Source organism: Megalobrama amblycephala, linkage group LG15, assembly GCF_018812025.1.
Source record: "Megalobrama amblycephala isolate DHTTF-2021 linkage group LG15, ASM1881202v1, whole genome shotgun sequence".
In the NCBI taxonomy this organism is placed as follows: domain Eukaryota; kingdom Metazoa; phylum Chordata; class Actinopteri; order Cypriniformes; family Xenocyprididae; genus Megalobrama; species Megalobrama amblycephala.
Window position 1 is genome coordinate 11,220,657 of NC_063058.1, and position 20,858 is coordinate 11,241,514.

Consider the following 20,858-nt stretch of genomic DNA (forward strand, 5'->3'; position numbering starts at 1 on the left):
ACACCCGTAAGACCTTCGTTCATCTTCGGAACAAAATTTAAGATATTTTTCCATAAAATCCGATGGCTCAGTGAAGCCTGCATTGACAGCAAGATAATTAACACTTTTAATGCCCAGAAAGCTACTAAAGACATATTTAAAACAGTTCATGTGACTACAGTGGTTTGACCTTAATGTTATGAAGCGACGAGAATACTTCTTGTGTACCAAAAAAACGAAATAATGACTTTATTCATCAATATCTAGTGATGGACGATTTCAAAACACTGCTTCATGAAGCTTCGAAGCTTTACAAATCTTTTTTTTTCCGAAAGATCAGAGCACCAAAATCACTTTCAGTAAATGAGGCTTCGTTATGTCATAAGTGTTTAAAAATTCACCACTGGGGGGTCGTGACTTTGTCAGTTTGATACACGCTCAGAACCACTAAACTGAAACAAAAGATTCGTAAAGCTTCGAAGCTTCATGAAGCAGTGTTTAAAAAAGCTCATCACAAGATATTGTTGAATAAAGTCATTATTTTGTTTTTTTGGCACACAAAAAGTATTCTCTTTGCTTCATAACATTAAGGTTGAACCACTTTAGCCACATGAAGCGTTTTAAATACGTCTTTAGTAGCTTTCTGGGCATTGAAAGTGTTAATGATCTTGCTGTCAGTGGAGGCCTCACTGAGCCATCGGATTTAATCAAAAATATTTTAATTTGTGTTCTGAAGATGAACTGAGGTCTTATGGGTTTGGAACGACATGAGGGTGAGTAATTAATGACATTCATTTTTGGATGAACTAACCCTTGAACATATCTGTTCTCAAAGATCAAGATCATGCTCTACTCATCACCATGATGGTAACCCTACAAAAATAACCCAACAGAAACTCTTCTAAACTAGCATAACAAAATATTAAACACTACTAAATCTCCCACTTAACATTAATCTTGCACCAAAAACATTATACAACACTTAATTTTAGCATTTACTCTCACTTTTGAGTATCATGACAAAGCATGCTGGGGAATGGACATCCCAGCCCAGTTTCAGTTAAATTTAAGTTTGTCTAAATTAAAAGAAACAAGTTCATGAAACTCAAAACTATAAAACAATTCAGATTACTTAAAACGTGTCAGTTTTGTGAACTCAAAAGAAAGTCTTAAGTACTCATAAAAGTTAATTTGATTGAACTAATTTGTTTAAATTGAGTTGGCTCTACTCAAACCAATTAATTATTTTGAGCATTAGCGTTTACAGCGTGAAAACGGCCTAAGTGTTGTTTTTCAATATAAACGGGAGGAGATGACGCAAGTGTCCCATGCTGCCAAGATACCTCAGCAATTTTTCGTTAGGCCCGGGATGTTCGCACTTTCCAAACTACAAATCTATGGCTCTGCCTTAAAGATGAACCAAACCGAGAGGATGAGAAAATGTTCGCGCCGCTGATAAGACAGGAGGTCTGCCTACATATGAGGATGCAAAGAGAGCACTCAAAAGAGGAAGTTATGGCTGAAAGGCCTTATCTGAACAACGCCTACCGCCCCCTCTTAACCATCCATCCAGACAACCTGACGGCGACTGGTACACGGGCGTAAACATAAAATTAAAAGACAAAAAAAGATCTGTTGGTTTTCATCTCTCAAAGCAGAAAGAATGTTTCTTTGTCATGAAAACACCATTAAAAACGGCTCCGCTCGCCAGTGCATTGGCAAAGGATCACTGACATACTACTGTTTGCTTAATAAATCAAATGTCATCTTCGATCCTGACAAAGATAATATTTTCTTCTCGAGAAGCCATTCGGACCTGGATCATGCTCAAACAGAGCCTTAGATGCAAATGGAGCCCTAAACTGAAAGATTTATGGGCAAACAAACAAAATTATACGGATGAAACCCGGAAAGAAATTGACAGAACTCAATAGTATGTTCAACCTGAATTCACCCTTTAGGTAGGGCGTAAATAATCCTCACCGCCATCAATCACATCTGTCCGCCGGCCATGTTGCAAGAAACTCATAGGCGTTTGGTGAATTTCCATAACACTGGCCTATGGTGGTCTGGTCCATCTAATCAAAGAGGGTTGGGTTATCACTGGGGTAATGGACTGTTGAAGGATGCGCTTCAACAACAGTTAAACCAGGATTAGAAGCCCAGGAACAACACTAGGGTTTGAGGGCAAAGGAGATAGCCCTGAACTTGTAGGGAAGAATCAGACACGTGAAGGAGAGAAAAAGAAGGGAGTGAGAAGATAAGACAAGTGAGTGTGGTGGATTGGCTCAATCTGGCACTTTTGGAGGTGTAGGGGCTACAAGCTAAAAGGGGCTAAAAGGGTTGTTAGCCTTCACCTCGCTATCTTTGCTAAAACACAAAGTGTATAGATATTAACATTTTCATCTGGAAGCACCTAGAAACTAAGAGTGAGGAAGTTTGATGACTGTCTGGACAGTCATTTTAACTTAGAAATAATATTTTTTTGCCTTGTTCAATTTACAATAGTGGACAGAATCAACTAATTATGCGAGATAGATCTGAATTAGCACATTAAAGGGGAGTTGATGGGCCCCATTGACTTCCATAGTATTTTTTGCCACACTATAGAAGTCAATGGTGGCCCATCAACTGTTTGTTTACCCATATTCTTCAAAATATCTTCTTTTGTTTTTAGCAGAAGAAAGAAACTTAAAAAAACTTGAGCATGAGTAAATGATGGGTGAACTTTCCCTTTAAGTAATTGTTGGTCCACCAAAACAAAACAAAACAAAACAAAACAAAACAAAACAAAACAAAACAAAACAAAACAAAACAAAACAAAACAAAACAAAACAAAACAAAACAGTGAAAAGTCAACAGGAAAATTCTTTTTCAAAAAGTATTTGCAGTTTTTGTAACTTTCCATGATTTACACCAGTACATTAAAACAATGAGTAAAAAATTATTTGCCGTTTTTTTATTTTTTTATTTAAGTCTCTTATGCTTACCAAGACTGCATTTACAGTATTTGATTAAAGCAATATTGCATATCAAAGTAATACAGTAATATTGTGAAATATTACTGTGATTTAAAATAACATTTTTATTTTATTATATTTTAAAATGCAATTTATTCCTGTGATGTAAACCTGAATTTTCAGCATCATTACTGCAGTCTTCAGTCACATGATCCTTCAGAAATCATTCTAATATGCTGATTTGCTCCTCAAGAAAGATTTCTTATCATTATCAATGTTGAAAACAATTGTTCTGTTTAATATTTTTGTGGAAACTGATACATTTTTTCAGGATTCTGTGATGAATAGAAAGTTCAAAAGAACAGAATTTATTTGGAATACAAGTTTTTTGTAACATCATACATTTCTTTTTCAATCTTTTTTGATCAAATCAATTCATCCTTGCTGAATTATAGTATGCATTTCTTAAAAAAAAACCCATTTGAGCAGTAGTTTATGTGACATCAGCAAAACTACAAAGTAATTTATTTGATGAAAGGTTACAAAGACATTTTTAATTTGTATTACCATTCTTTGATGAATTGTTCACAACAAGACTGTGTGTTAAAATAGTATAAACAGGCTAAATTTTGATTTCATGTTGACTTTAAACCATATTAAAAATGAATTTCTCTTTGCTGTTGGCCATTATTCAAAAGCCTTTATGCCCCCCTTGAGTACAAACAAACTTCCTATCAGCCATGACTGCATATCTCACACTCTAAATGGCTCTGTGGGTGAGGGTCTGAATAATATCCATGTGGAAAGAACAAATGTCCCCCAGTAGTTTTTCCTGCCTTTATGAGCTGCATTATTTCTCAGATGCACACATGTAAACACAGGCTGGCTGAATGAGAGCGCAGCACTGCGAGACAGACCAGGGTCAGCGCTGGCTTTGTCTTCTACCAGTGCTTACATTAGTCTGAAAAAGTCAAATATTCCCGCTCCAGTCTCCATTTATCCTGTACGAGGGCCGTGTGGATATATACCAGGGCCCCTGACGCTGGCAAGTATCCGACTGGAGAGGGGCGGGGCCGTAATGCCAAGTTCTATGCTGATGTTTATGTCATTTAATTCAGTTTCAATGTGTTGAAGTGCTTTTCACGATTGGTTGGTGTTGCTGCAGGCATACTGTATATTTAGTTGATGGGAAAAATAACAAGGAAGAGAGAAAATTGCTCACTGTGGTTGATTTTGAAATTTAGCAGGCAACCATAGCAGTAATTTGTCTCTGTCTTGCCATTTTCTCCATCAAAATAAAAACAATATGTTCAAGACCACATATATATATATAGAGGTCAATTGCGTGACGGGTCATTTTTTTTGTCCAAAGGCCTTAATAATAATAAAAAACAAAGATATGACATCCAAAGTATGCAAGGTAGTACAACTAGATCTCTTTTATTGAATCCAAAAGGTTTTAATTATATTTTGCCACATATAAAGGTATTTTAAAGATTTTGAAGTGTCAAAAGGTCATTCGGTTTAACCGTCCAAAGGCCAATACAGCCATTTCATTTGTGATTGAAATATCTAAAAATGTAATAAATGTATATATTTTTTATTCTGGCATGATTTTATAACATCATATATCAACATAGTGCAAAATGGTATTAAAATTATGTGTAAAAGTCGTTGCTTTGTTATGAGAAAGAATGTGTGGAAAAATGAATTTCATTGATGTCATTTGGAGTAACCAATATAAGGGACCATTTTGGATCAAGTCTTGCGGTCAGTATCATGTGACAGGATGTGACATCATTCAGACACCTGCAAAGGACCACATGGTCATGAAGCAAAGTAACTAACTCTCTTAACTTTTTTAAAAATTCATGTTTTCAGTTGCTCATACGCATGTCCCGAAACATCAGGTCATTCGGTACAACCGCTATAAAACATGGAAAATGTTGTAATATTTTAAAAACTTGTACTAAATACAAAATGTTTGATTGTCATTTCTAGATATCAGCCTGTTAGCATTGTTTGAAAATATTGTCATTTGGTAAAACCAAAATTTTGGTTAAACCGAATGACTTTTTTTGGTGACAAATTTTGTCCATCTTGTAAAAAATTACAAAAGTAGTGTTAATTGATTATAAAAAACTCATTGTATAATCTCATTGTTAACATTTTTTTTTTTTAAGTTTATAAGTTAATAAGTTAATAACTTTTTTCAAAATGATTATTTATATCTCGATTATGTTTTCATATGTTTTCATATATAAATTAAAAACAAATGCAAGATAAATGGAAGAAAATCATGAGCCTACAATAATAGTGAAGGATGGATCAAAAGTGTGTGTGTGTGTGTTAAAAACCCTATTACAATACTGAAGATACCCAATTTACATATATACATTCATAAAAACTGTGACGTTCAATACTGATGCTGATAAATGTTATGATTCAACTACCAAGAAAAAAATGTGAAAATGTGTTAAATGCGACGCTGGGTAGAAACTGCATTGACTCAATGTTAGCTTAACAACAGGCAACTAACCATGTAAAATGATGCCACGACTCAATTCATCACATCAGCTTGTTACGGCTGCACGCATGTAGTAGGTGCATCCAACAAATTTTATAATTTATATGACCTACCAGCAAAAATTTTGGCCAAAAATGCATCTCAGCTGAATAGCTTCACTTCATTTTTTCCACCTCTCTCCAGTGCACCTGCCAGTGTTGGTGCTGTTTTTAATAGTAAACCCTGATGTGCAGCCAAATGGCAGCATAAAACAGCAGCTTGTGTCCTGGAGGGAAGTCACAAGTTTAAAGACTTTGCGGCCTGGCATTTTTCAAATTAGCAAAGTGGGCTGGGAAGATATGAATATTCACAAGGCGTTATTCCCAGCTCGCTCGTCGTTTAAGTTCCCCCATGCGAGCACAAAGCCCAATCATCTGTCACGCCCCCCCCTTAATTCAATCATCAACCCTCATTCAATTATCCAATATAATATGCAAATCAACCCAACAATGGCCAACAAATGCTAATTACCTACATCAAAATAATTAAATTGGATGGCATCAGTGCAGAAGGACTGAACGGCTATAAAAATGGAGGCCGTTTCTTTAATTAAGAGCAAAAATGTTTTAAATTAGAAGCCCATAAATTGCGAGGACTCTGACCCCTCCCTTCCCCGTCCCCTGAGGGGACATTAATACGTCACGGACGAGGTTTCCACGTGATGCACGCATAACTAAAACCCGACCGAGTGTGGCGTAGTCACACCTGCCATGCAGTCGGCGGCTTCCAGGTAAACGGAGCATGCAAACGGTATCAGGGACTCCCACTTCTTCATGCCAGGCTGATCTGTGATCTGTACTGCCAGGTTACTTCAGCCCCCTTCCCCCGCAACCAGGGCTGAACAAAGAACGGGCCAACTGCCAGGCGGCGGATAACAATGTCTGTTCCTGCTACACAGTGCAGAGCCAACAGAGGTGGCAAAGTCACTGCATTATTCAACAGCCTCCTTTTGTTGCTATTGTGTTGGTTGTTTGTAAGGAGAAAAGTACACCTGCTCTTGATCTAATGACAGCCAAACATTATACACACCTCAGTGACGGAGAGGAAAGGATCTTTTACAGTGCTAAAATATGACTTCTGAGACTGCATGCAAATTGAAGCACTACTTGCAAATTGCTGTTTGATTAGATGCATTTTGTGTTTTGCAAAGTTTGCTGCTTCAGTTGTTGTGGTGTTGATTCACATTGTTTCTAGATTATTGTGCAGAGTGATCAGATGCATCTTTAATAATTGGCCAAAAAATGAAATCACAAAAACACAAATTTCACAGTTTTTTTTTTTTTTTTTTTGTGGCCCTGGAACAAAATGACCAGCTATCCTTACTTCACTAATCATATCATCAGCACATGGGAAAATACTAGTCAGGTAAAATCACTATCATTCTGATTGGATAAGAGCAGACTGATATAAAAGGTGGAGCTTCCAATCATTGGGTCTCAATAACTAAGCATTAGGGATGTGACGGTGTGGAAATTTTCCCACCGGTTAATCGATGTGTGACAACAACGCCAGTGGACACGCACCATTATGAATACCTGTGCGGATGTGCGCATTTTACTTTCGCTTTCGAATTAGTGGCAATTCAGGGGCAGCGATTGCTTGAATGGTGGGTTCATTATTATTCTTAATGAAAAACACAACAACAAACAGTACAATGACAAACTCTCTTAAATAGGCGCTTTTACATTTCACTTTGAAATCAAATCTTCCGCCATCGTCTTGAGGTGAAATGGGTGAAGTGAGGTGAAAACTGACTCCTGCTGCTGATCTGTGCAGCGACCTGCTGAATTGAGCAGACGTGTTCAGTTTTTAATTGTAGTGTCTGTTCTCTAACTTAACGAAATAATTTTTATTACTATAAAAAAAAAAAATCAAAATGACGGTGGAGGGCGGTGACACGGTGGGTGTTTTATGCAAATGACTAACCTTGTGCATGCTGACACTCATTTAGACAGACACGACATTCACAGACAGCGCATTCTCGTTTGTCTTGCTGCGCTTGAATGGTTTAAAAGCATTTGCATGAATAAGAGCGTGATCATATAATGAAATGCTAGCCAAATAATGATGGAAAAAATGGACGCTGCGTTAATTGCGTTAAATATTTTTACGCGTTAAACTGAAAAAATTAATCGCATGCGTTAAAGGTGCACTATGTAAGATTTTCTGTCCACTAGAGGTCGCTAGATGCCTATTCAAAACAAAGGCGTAGCTTGATGACACCAAGTTTGAGTGCGGGATCTCGGAACATGTGGTCTTCACCTCAACGGACGGTGCAAAAGAATAGGGATAGGATTCGGGAAGAAATCATGTTCATGGATGTGATTATTAACGTTACTGTAGTATGAAGCAGAGCAGGACCGAGTGTTGTGGGAGCTGAAGGAGGCCGCTGGAGCGATTGCGCAACACACGCCTCACGAGCAGCTGGACTTTTATTATGACACAGTCGCCGGCGCTGCTTCCGCTTTTCCGGTCATGAGTATGAGGTAACGCAGCTCTGTTTATCATATTAGATACATTTGAGAGTGTTGAAAATGTTATGTTACTCTGTGCGTTCGCTCGGTGGCTGCTGTGAGACACTGTTACACACTGCAGTAAGATAGATCGATTTTAGAATATCATATTAAATGCTGGATGGCTTGTGTTGATAAATGGCATGCAATTAATTTTAAAACATATTGTATGATGGAGAAAATGCTGTATTACTGTTACTAAAAATAAAGCTGCATCTGATTATGCTATGTTAGCTACTTCACAAAATAGTGTTTTTCTCTGAGGCATGGTAAAGCATGGTACTCGCAAAAAAAAAAAAAAATAAATAAAAAAAATCAAAAAAAAAAATCAAGAAAATTAGATTTAAACAATAAGACTAAACGTGTTGAGCTATATAACAACAATTAGTTTTCTGTCTATAAATATATCAAAACAGTTGTTCCCTTGTCTATTAAAACACGTAAATATTAAAGCGTATTTGGTGTTTCCATGGTTTCTACAAAATAAAAGCAGAAACCAAGAGTAACGCGGATATGACGCAATTGACAGGCGACTCCTCACAAGTCACGGAGCATTGGATAAAATTGCAGTTTTCTCATGATTTACAAATAGTTGCAAACATTTGGGATATTGTAAGTACCCAAGTGAACAAAATATATAACACTGGCCTAGTGGATATTTTACTGCAAAATTCTTACATATTGCACCTTTAAAGCGCTCATTTTGAATCATGAAAGCGTATGTATTCATAAAACAAACCTGTTAGCATGCACATTATTTTTTCATGTAACACTAATAGTGAAGGTAACCCCACCTGGTTATCTGGGTGGTTGACAGTGAAGTAGCCGACGCAGATGATGAGCTCATGGAGCAGCTCTTCAGAGCTCTGTTGAGAGCAGTACCACAGCAGAGAACTCACAATGTGTCTGAAGGCCAGAGAGAGACCCTCCGCTCCTAAAACACACTGCAAACAACAGACACAGGTCAGCAACTTGTAGAATAGCTATTAGAAAAGAACATGCAAACAAGTCTTTCTGCACATTAGAAATGCAAAAAGCCATGAAAAGACTGTCCATCACAGGTAATTCGACACTGTTTAATCATTTACGTACCGTCATGTCGTTCTAGAACTGTATGACTTCTGCAGAACATAAAAGAAGATATTTTTGAGAACCATTTTTGTCTGTGCAATGAAAGTCAGTAGGGTCTAAAACAACATTGGACACCGTTGACTTTTATTGTATGGAAAAAACACAGACATCTTTCAAAATATCTTCTTTTGTATACTGCAGAGGAAAGAAAGTCATACAGGTTTGGAAAGAAATGAGTGGTGCAAGAGGAGGTGGTGAAATTTGCTCGTGAAGGTTGAGCTGGTTCTGGAATCAGTAGTCCCAACACAGGACCCCCCAATTCCCTCAACTAAAGAGATGCTATCTGCTGGTCTAGAGACAGTATTTATTAAACATGTCAACATGACTGAGCGCCTCAGGGTCAGCACTGAAACTACTGACAGTTTCTGCTGGGTAGGAGAGTGTTATGGAAAGGAGAGTCTAAACAACCACAAACAACAATACCTGAAAATCTCAGCATATGTAATGGGAATAAGACGCTGGCTTTGCATCACCACAGACGGTGTGTTTGATTTGCCGGAGTAGCATTCAACTAACTCGCTGTTGTTAGGATGTAGAATCAAGAATCATGATTAGGGCTGCACAACGATTAATCGCAATTAATCGTTTGCAAAATAAAAGTCTGCGTTATGTAATATATGTGTGTGTTCTGTGTATATTAATTATGTATATATAAATACATGCACATACATGTATATATTTAAGAAAAAAAATTATATTTATATATAAAATATTTATATTTATATGTAATTAAAATATATATAAATATGTATATTTATACATGTACATATTTTTTAAATTCATACATGTATGTGCATGTATTTATATATACATAATTATCATACACAGAACACACACATATATTACGTAATGCAGACTTTTATTTTGCAAACGATTAATCGCGATTAATCATTGTGCAGCCCTAATCATGACTGAAGGATTACTGAAGCATTAGCTACTACTTTTTATTAAACCAAATAGATGAGGTACAGGGTTATTAGTCAACTAGAACTATTAAAAACATTTCTGTCAATTAAAATTACGCTGAAATAAAATATAAATATTAAAATTATCCCATGATTTACTCACCCTCAAGCCATCCTAGGTGTATATGACTATCTTTTTCAGACAAACACAAACGGAGTTATATTAAATAATATTCTTGCTTTTCCCAGCTTTATAATGTTAGTGAATGGCGCTTCTGATTTTGAAGTCCATAAAAATCCATCTATCCACCATAAAAGTAATCCATACAACTCCAGGGGGTTAATAAAGGCCTTCTGAAGTGAAGCAATGGGGTTTTGTAAGAAAAATATCCATAATTATAACTTTATAAACTATAATAACCAGCTACTGACAAACATTCATAAGTCCAATTATGGTGAAAGAGTAACCTCTGACACGACGAATGACGTAGGAGTAGCGTAAGTTTAGACGCCTCTCTGAGGGTGAGTAAATCATGGGATAATTTTCATTTTCGGGTGAACTATCCTTTTCACCTTTTTTTAGTCTATTGCCAAGGCAACATTCCTAATTTTCATTTAGTTCAAGTTGAAGCACTAAAATTAAGTGGAAATAAATAACTAAAACTAACTAAAACTGAAATAAAAATAAAACCTAAATAGCAATATAAAAAACCCAAAACTAATAAATTAAAATAGATAAAAAAAAATTAAATTTAAAAATAAAAAATGTATTAAAATTATAACCAAAAATATAAAATAAAAGCTAATTCACTATTATATAGGGCTGTTAAACGATTAATCGTGATTAATCGCATACAAAATAAAAGTTTGAGTTTGCATAATATATGTGTGAGTACTGTGTGTAATTAATATGTATATATAAATACACACAAATCAATGTATATATTTAAGAGAAATATGTTATGTACAAAATATTTTTATTTATATATAATAATAATTATATAAAATATAAATAAATACATATACTTGTAAATATTTCTCAAATATATAGATTAATGTGTTTGTATTTATATATACATATTAATTACACGCAGTACACCCACATATAGTATGCAAACTCAAACTTTTATTTTGTATGCAATTAATCGCGATTAATTGTTTGACAGCCCTATATATATATATATATATATATATATATATATATATATATATATATATATATATATATATATAAAAACTAAAATATAAACTAAAAGAACAAAAAAACAAAATTAAACATCAAGATTAGATTTTCTAAGATTTTTAATACTACTATTGAATATTTTAATAACACTATTGAAAGGTCATCAATTGATTTAAATATTTAATATATTCAGTTAATTCTAATCACTATGTGTAATTACAAGGTTCATTAGTGAGGATGACAATCATATAATGATGCAGGACAGAAGTACAGTAATACAGTTATTTGTCTCAAACAAAACAAAATAAAAAACAAAACAAATATACTCTTTCTCAAACAGAAATTAACAATGTTAAACATAATTAATCACATGTATTAACACTCTGACATTAACTGCAAACAGCAGAATTTAATTAAATATTTCACATATATTGTATATTTCATATTATTAGTCCCCACACAGGGACTAATGTGCAGAGACTAATTAATGCAAATTAATTAATTTCTCTGCACTACATATGAATCAATGAACTGTTAGTTTATTATTACTTTATTACAAAGAATTTATTATCCTGATTCCCAAATGTTTTGAATAGTTGGTGTGGGAACAACACGCTGAAGTAATTCATAGGGTTCCTACCCTCCTCGTTCACGCCTAGGTGTTTACATGATGATTTAGCCTAGCGATACCTTCTTGTCTCTTTATCATGCCGGCTGAAGTACGACCGGAGTCTGTGCATGTTATGCCACTCACTGTCCGCATTACTCACCCAGAGCTTTCAACATAGCTGGCTCGGGGTCAGAGGTCAGGTGTGTTTACATCCACTGGGTTAACTTAGTTCTGTGAAGAAACACTGATATCCTACCAGTGGCTCTGAGGGCATTGGACCATTAGCTTTGAGGGTTATGTCTTTACGGTCCACATTTGCGTGCGCAAACGTACCAACGCAACCATTAATGAAAGCCCAAGATCTTTTTATTGCTTTACTTTTCAGAACGTCTGTCTGAAGGATGGGGCCACATATCTGCCACTAGCTGAAAGCCAAACCAGTGGTCTGACTGCTGCATTTAAATCTCTGAAGAAAAAACAAGCTGTGCAGCATTACTTTAAGCAGACAGGGTGGCTTGAACTACGAGCAGGATGGACTCCACAAAAAAGATGGTCGTATCCTTCTGCGGAGCTTTGAATCAAAGAGGCAGGATATCATAGATTGTAAACAGGACCAGAGCAATAAGGTTATCCATCACGATAGACATAGCTACGCAGATGGCTGCGGTACTTTTCAGAAGGTAAACATGGTCTTCTGGACTCTATAAAACACTTGAGCCAGATTCTTTTTTCTTGGTGTACTCAATCGGGCCCTAAAAAACTAGAAATTTGGTGTGCTAACTAATTAAATGAATATTTAACCTAAAATTTTCACTGATACTTTAATTTTTCAACCATATACCATTTGATACATTGATTACATACAAGCACCACATTGGAAATTAATACCTGGAAGGCTGAGAGGTCCAGTAAGGCAAAGGTGTTGAGGAAGCGCAACCCCTGGAGGGCCACCTGGATGACGGAGGGGCTGTAAGGCCCCTGGGGGCCCGCGGGGCTGGCAGAGAGAGGCTCAGGGGGGGCACTGTGGAGCAGGATGCAGTACAGCATGTGAAGGACGCCCACCAGATCAGTGCTCTGCAGGAGGGCCGTCAAACCGGTGGGGTCCTGACGCTTGTTGTCAAAGATACTCAGTGAACTGAAAACAATTAAATGGGTAAGAATTACAATATGGTTACTGTTATGTTTTCCCACTTTTTTGTAAAAATAAATAAAATACAAATGTAATAATAATAATAAAAAATAACTAATTAATCACACATTTTTTTCTGTAATTAATTGCGATTAATCTCACCTAATATTAACATTTTTTAATATATTTTTATATTGTAATAATTTCACACTTAATCACCAAATTAATGTAGAAACAACATAAAGACAGTATATTTTAAATATTTGATCTAACAGACAGGAAATATCCAGAATCAAAGCAGTTATCAAACACTTCACAGCATAATTTAGATTAAAATATAGATTAATTTTTATTAAAGCTACAAAAGTTATTCAGTTAAGAGCAGTGAGTGATTTTCTTTTTCTTTTGTTCTTTGATTAACATTAATGGCAGACTGTAGCAGGTTTATTAGGCTGCTGTCACTTTAAGAGCTGCCGCACATGAAGCGGATCTGCATCCTATTTTTTCACAACTCTTTGTGTTCATTTAAGAATATTTAACTCATTTAAGACAGTGTTTATGAGGATACTCGACAAAACTGGCATTTTTGCATAATTTTGTGTGTTTTTGTCTGTTCAAGCGCAAAAGAGAACTCAGTGAGGCCGGTGTTAGTAGGTAGCACAATATGACTTGCTACCAGCATCAATGTTTTGAAGCTTTATTAACGTCCTTACCTACCCCTACCCTAAACCTACCTTTAAAACAATGCAAATATAGTGTTGGTAGCGCAATCTGATGGGTAGCATTATTCGCCAGAACATTCGCGCTCCAGTACCGCACTGCGTTCTCTTTTGTGTCGTGATCGAATAGTTTAAAGGTGCTCTAAGCGATGTCACGCGTTTTTAGGCCAAAACATTTTTTGTCACATACAGCAAACATCTCCTCACTATCCACTACCTGCCTGTCCCCTGAACACACTGTAAAAAAACGCGGTCTCCGTAGTCGCCACAAGCTCCGAAAAACGGCAATAAAAACAAACTGGTCCAGCCTGGACCACGAAACATAATAAACATGCTCCAGCCAATAACAGACAAGAATGATTTTAAATGCGCGTTCATGACTGTTTCAGGAAGCACGGAGGGGAGGGGAGGAGGAGGAGGAGGAGGAGGAGGAGGAGGGAGGGTCTAGCTAGCCTCCGTTTTGTTTGACAACACTTTGAACGTCAACAGGAAGTTACTCCACCCAGGATTGCTTAGAGCACCTTTAATAGCATTTGCATGAATAAGAGAGTGATCATATAATGTAACGCTAGCTAAAGGATGAAGGAAGAAACGGATGCTGTGTTAATTGCATAAATTTTTTTAACGCGTTAAACAAAAAAATTAAATCACATGCGTTAACACGTTAATTTTGACAGCACTAAAATATAATATCTATCTAATCTACTCATTTTTATCATGCTGCAAAAAATATTTATCATAATAATAATAAGCATAATAATAATTATCACAACAACAACAACTTAATTTAATTTTTGGCAACAATAAAAAAAAAATTGTCTGCATACTCTTCACAGCATACATACTGCATACTTCTTTTTTAAAAAAGTAGGCAGTATACCAATCTGAACATAACCACAGATAGAAACATACATTCAGAAAATTGTGTAGAAATGACCTCTTACTCAAAATATAAACAAACAAGATCAATCACATATGATGTGGGACAAAAGACCACTTTGTTCAATAGGTAATACCCATTAAGATATTGTTGATGAAATCCGATGATCCGATGGCCAGTGAGGCCTCTGTAGAGAGCAATGCCATTCAAACTCTCAAGGTCCATAAAGGTACTAAAAACAAATTTGAAACCGTTCATGTGAATTCAGTGGTTCAATCTTAATATTATAAAGCGACAAGAATACTTTTTGTGCGCCAAAAAACAAAATAACGACTTTTCAACAATATATAGTGATGGGATGATTTCAAAAAACAGCTTCAGAGCTTTACGAATCGAATCAGTTAATCGGAGTGCCAAAGTCACGTAATTTCAGCAGTTTAAGCTGTTTGACAGGAAATCCGAATCGCTAATTCGAAACAAAAGATTAATAAAGCTTAGAAGCTTCATGAAGCAGTGTTTTTAAAATTGTTGAAAAGTTTTTTTTTTTTTTTTGGCGCACAAAAAGTATTCTTGTCGCTTTATAATATTAAGGTAGAACCACTGAACTCACATGAACTGTTTTAAATATGTTTTTAGTACCTTTATGGACCTTGAGAGTTACAATGGCTTTGCTCTCTATGAAGGCCTCACTGAGCCACCGGATTTCATCAAAAATATCTTAATTTGTGTTCCGAAGATGAACGAAGGTCTTACGGCTGTAGAACGACATGAGGGTGAGAAATAAATGACATTATTTTCATTTTTGGGTGAACTAACCCTTTAACCAGTGACTGACACTCCAGGAATGAAAAACAAATCAGGGTCAGAAATAGTGTTCTATATACTAATTCTATTAGCAAGGCCAAAGGTGTTCCTCATTGTATCCAATGTATCAGGCCAGTGAAATAAGGCTCCTCATGTTTATGCACCTTTCAATCTGAATCACTGGCCTTTCAAACAAAGTCAGCAGTGCACAGGGGAAGTGTGGCAAAAGGTGGCCAAAGGTGTGGTCTGAATGTAACAGAACCTGATGTGGTGCTGGTTACTTGCTTAAGCGGCAAAAACCGAAGACCCAGGATGTAGGAAGTGCAAGATGTCTGGTCCCTGCGGATTCTAGATTTACTCGCCAGACCAGAGCCTGTCCGTTCTGATATAAATAACGAAGGCAAGCCCCATCTGTGAAGCATGCCTATGGGGCAGATAGGCTTAACTGGTAACATTTGTAAAAAATGAACACGGAATGTATGGAGATGGATAGAATGCGGTGGACAGATGTATAGAATGCATATAGAATGTGAGATGGACAGGAAGTGGAATGCACAGAAATGAATAGAATGTGACAAACATATAGATAGAATGAATGCAAGGGGTGGATAGAATGTAATTGACAGATAAACAGAATGAATGTCTAGAATGTAGGGAAAGATAGATGTAGAGGCAAGGTCCGGACAGGATCTATAAATGTGACAAACCACAGACTGATCAAGTGGGTCTTTGGGAAGTTTAGCCTCTAAGCAATGAAGCTGATTGTCCAAACATTGCATACACCAATGACTATACTGGAGCGCTCCACACAGCTACAGTAGAGCCAAAGTAGAGGAAGTCTTGGAACTTGGACAACCATCTGTCAGCCAATAGCTCTGGCTCCACAACTATGCAAACTCACCTTACTCTCTGGTCATCTTGTGTTGCAGCACATTTAATTAAGGACCATCTTACCAGATTTACAGCAGCATGTTTGTGTTTCTTAGTCAGGACAACACCCTGCAGGATTAGCAGGATTGGTAACTTCATACCCCTGAGGGTATGAGCAGAAGCGGTCCTTAAGCTGATCTGAGACAAGATATTCTGTTACCGTCGCAACGGCAAGAGTCTGACTATTGGTATCAAGGGCTAGGGCTCCCTAAACAGCACAAAAGGGGCAGGTTCTACAAGATGTCACATTGCAGTTGAGGATCTATCTGTGAACACTACACTAAGAGCACTGGAGGGGAAATAGACCTTTTGGTAAGTCAAGGGGGGAAAGGAGTGTCAAGCTTGGTGAGGGGGAAACCTCACTCAGATCTCACTCCGACAAGGAGATCACAGCAAGTGCAAGAGATCAGCTACTCGGAATAAGCTTCTGGGTGGAAACCACCTTGTTCGACTGATCTCAGCTCTGTGCTCCTCACCCACGTTTAACCTTAACCGGCGTAAGAAAATCCCCAGAGCTGGTCTCAGGTCAGAGGAGAAGGGCAGCATCCACCGACAGTCATGATGAGTGTCTACATGAAGGAACAAAGACTTGGTTCTCACAGAGTGACTGTGCATGACGTACTTCACATCTCCTGACCCTGAAACAGGAGACAGCAGAGTGGGATGAAAGTGAAAGGCCTGACAGAGGCAATTTGAGTCTACCTACTGACCCCAAATCAGCATCGTCTGATTAATCCTTGCTTACAGCTAAACCTGTGGTAATGCTGTTAGCGTCTACTTGATTTAGAAAGGACGAGATGAAATATATCTGGAACTTTGATTTACCATAAAACAATTTCCTTGAGGGAAAAGGGCAATTTAACGACTCAAGTAAAAATAGGTTTCTAAATTAGTCAAGGTTCCTAAAACTCTGCTGGAGCCATGACACCCTGCGGTTAGCGCATAGGGTCAGCATCCGAAAGAGTCCTGTGCCATTTTCCAATCCTTTTCATGGTCTCTCTCCATAATATACCTTCCTGTCTACACCAAGAATGCCAAGTCTCACTTCTGCTGATCAACGTTCCAGCAGAATTCGGATCCAACTCCCAATCCTGGGATTCTTTAAAAGACTGCAGACAGTATTAGAGCAGTATTGGAAGAAAATTTGCAGGTAGGCGGATCTCCAGATGCAGGATTGAGCAGCCCTGCTATATAACAAAGTAGTACATTCAGATACACCACCATTTCAATCAATTTGATTGCAACACAGGCCACAATTCATGATAACACGTCATCATTACCTCAGCACAAGCGCTCCTTGACTTTTATTGGACGTTGATGACTATCAAAATTTAATCCCAACAAATACACACTGGTAGCCGGTGACAGAAATACAAAGCACTCGCTGTAAGAACAAATCCCAGGGTCTGGCAACTGCAAGAGAGTAGAGCAACTCGGAAATGTCTAACACGACCCACAAAGGGACAACTTCCTGGCCTTCAGCATAGTGAAGAATGACGGAATGGAACGTTGACTCGATTATGAAAGATGTTGATTTCGCCGCTGAGCAGGACTATTAAAGAGAAGAAATGGCACTGGAGTTTCTCACAGATATTCAGTGTCAGAAGCCAAAGGATGTTGGGAGAGACACTGGAGTTGTCACAACCAGCTGGATGGCGTCATAGCATGCAACAGCTGGAATAGAACATAGCTGGCCAATTGAGGTGGAGCTATGACCTTTGAAGAAACTCCAAAATCCAAGTGTAATAGACTTGCATGAATCTTTGCATTTGCAAAAATTCAAATTTTATATTTAGATTATAGCCTGGGACATAAAAGAGAATTTTATTCAAACTGCCCTTCTTTTCTACCTTTTAATACACCTTATCAGGCCCAGACAGAATCTGCAAACTTGTTTCTATTTCAATATCACATTGTACAAAAAACAGTAACTACTAAAATGTTTACAGTGCAATTTAAAGTATGTAGAAGGCAACAGTGCAGCATCACAGTGATCTGTCTTTTCTGCAAGTCAGGGTCAGGGGTCAAAGGCGGGATCTCACAAGCTGTGACTGTGTGGTTAGCCTCTGTCAGCAGTTGTGCATGCACAAAACGCACTCCGACACACACGTGGGTGGGCTGCAGGCAGGAGTTTACAGTGCGGGGAGACAGAGCTACGGGGCCGCTAGATGACTATCAGAACAGGCTCTGCAGGGCTAATGTCAGACACTGGGAAATGAGCTGCTGATTGATGGGACTGCTGTCTCTGGTCTGCACCTCCTCAGACACAGGAACAACAAAACTACAGTGGACTTCACCTATTCATTTAGATAGGAATGAGGTTATATGCTTGTCTGGGGATGTTTGGGTAGGATGCGACCACTATAAATAGATAATGTGGAGGTATCATGGCATGAGTACCTTTAGTCATGGCCTAATGGTTAGAGAGACAGACTGGTAACCCAAAGGTTAAGGTTTCTAGTCTCAATACTGGCAGGATCTTACTGAGATGCCCCTGAACAAGGCCATCAATCCCTGGTACTTCAAGGTTATTCAAAGAATACCACTATAATGATACAAGTCCCAGTGTATACCACGTTTTTTTGTACGTGGACTGGAGGGTCATGTCAAATACAGGAAGACAACATTGGAGACAAATGGAGTAAAGTAACATTAGAAAGCACTTACCGTCCAGTCACGGCAAAACACAACTTGCACATCCCATGGAGGAAAGCAGTGGCTTGTTCCAGAAAAGCAGACATTTTGGGACTCTCGTCGATCGGCCCTTGTATGGACAGGAAACAGCCGTACAGCTTGTCAATCAAGCCCATGTTCACCACATAGCTGAGGGAAACAAGCCAAAACGCGTCAGAGTAAAAAACACACATGAAAACCTTTGGATGACAGTCACATTAATCATGCTCATTTTCTTGAGTGGAACATTAATTTGACTTAGGCTAAATTTATAGACAACATTTCTTTTCCCATATCTGCCATTTTGGATTAATTTTCCACCAAGTTTGCTGTGATACACAGGATTGCCTTCTCTGGGATATATGCAAAGGTGGCTAAAACGGGGGCCAAAATTAGGCATTTCAAAAGCAGCATATAGCTTTGGACTTTCTGTAACAGACTTCACACTGGAAGCACATCAATGATGCCTTAAAATGCTGCCAAGGTAGGCAGCTCATGGTTATGAAGGCCACTGCAATCTAGAACGCTCTTGTTCTGAAATCTGAGCTCTCATCTGAGCCCAAAGCTCCTGCCTATTATGTCTATATCTCTAATTTGTCTGGTCAAATGAAAGGTCTCATGACCGTGTTGGTCCGCACCCTCCTGGCTACAAATCAGGCCTAATTACAGTATTAGTGGATGGCTGTGTCTCCGTGTGCCAGCTCAGATCTAGAAAAGGAGAAAAGCCCCCCTTCTTCCCTCATGGCTCAGGTATTCCGTCCCTCCACCCTCTCCCACCTCCAGCACTGCCTAAAGTCTCCTGGCAGTCAATCACTCGACCTCCCAGCAAAGTCTGGGCCAGTGTTTTGTGGCTCCAGTGCAGCAAAGAGCTGACTCAGTTGCAGTTCCGCATCAGTTTAGCCTATATTTCCCAGTCTCCACAAATCTGTATCTTTTTCCCCTTACTCTCTCCTTTTCTACTTCCCTCATACCTCCTTTTGTTACGGCTGTCAGTCAAATGTGTGTACACTCAATAAAGGTAATTACAATTCTTCCCTCCCCCTTCTTCTCAATAGGTCGGCCATCACCTGAACTAAAGCCCCTTGTTATGGCTTTATCCTCCTCTTGGGTTTGGCTCAAGCAGAAAGCGGCTTTCGACACAGCATTGTGCAGCCTCTCAGATGCTTCATCCAGGCAACAAGAGCCAAAATGATCAGTCATGATCAGATAGTCCAGCCAAAGGACTAGACTAGTTTATCCTCTTACATCATATGAAATTCTGACTATCATTATTTGGTTTCCATTTTAATATTTACATCTGACAGATACTGGATCCGAGGCCAGTTGTTAAAGCCTACATTGAGTCTTGCTGCTCATGTAAGAAATGCTGGTTTGAATCTGGCCTTTGTCAAGTGCCACATCTTTTTTCCCCAAAATTCTGTTACCTTTTTAATTTTGCAGTCAATAAAAGTAGCAATATTTCACAAAATTGAAAGAGGACTGTTTTTAAACAATCTTTAATCTTTTTATAGTCCTCTTTTCGGTATCAAATTCAAATTTGCAAAATTAAAAAAAAAGGCTCTACTTTATTTCTTCCCTGCTGTTTTATTTTTGGTGATCCAGCCACAACTTGGCCATGTTTGTAAGGTCACTCTACGGTCACTGCACTGGGCTTGAGACTGCTCGTGTCAAACAAATCATGGGAGGGAACACTGAGGGATTGTGGGAAGCTTGGGATTCATAGCAGGCCGGGCTGTCTGCCTTTCCTCAGAGAGCAGGAGAAAGCCCAGCACTAGCGCTCTCCTCCGCACTGCCCTACTCTCATGCCGAGTTCAACTTCAAGTCGTGCACTTCCAGAAGGGAATTTTGGCCAATGTGGAGACTACAAACTTTGGTT

The 20,858-nt window shown here is 38.0% G+C and overlaps 1 protein-coding gene across 4 annotated transcripts in view; it reads right to left on the reverse strand.

Moving 5' to 3' along the window:
* scaper (S-phase cyclin A-associated protein in the ER) overlaps positions 1 to 20,858 on the reverse strand; it is a 144,677-nt gene that overhangs the window by 12,043 nt on the left and 111,776 nt on the right. For all 4 annotated transcript variants that reach the window (XM_048158228.1, XM_048158230.1, XM_048158231.1 and 1 more), the window contains 3 exons: positions 18,977 to 19,132; positions 12,736 to 12,982; positions 8,813 to 8,962 (listed from right to left, as the gene is read on the reverse strand). In XM_048158228.1, the coding sequence (XP_048014185.1) occupies positions 8,813 to 8,962; positions 12,736 to 12,982; positions 18,977 to 19,132 (553 nt within the window). The remainder of the gene's footprint in view (positions 1 to 8,812; positions 8,963 to 12,735; positions 12,983 to 18,976; positions 19,133 to 20,858) is intronic.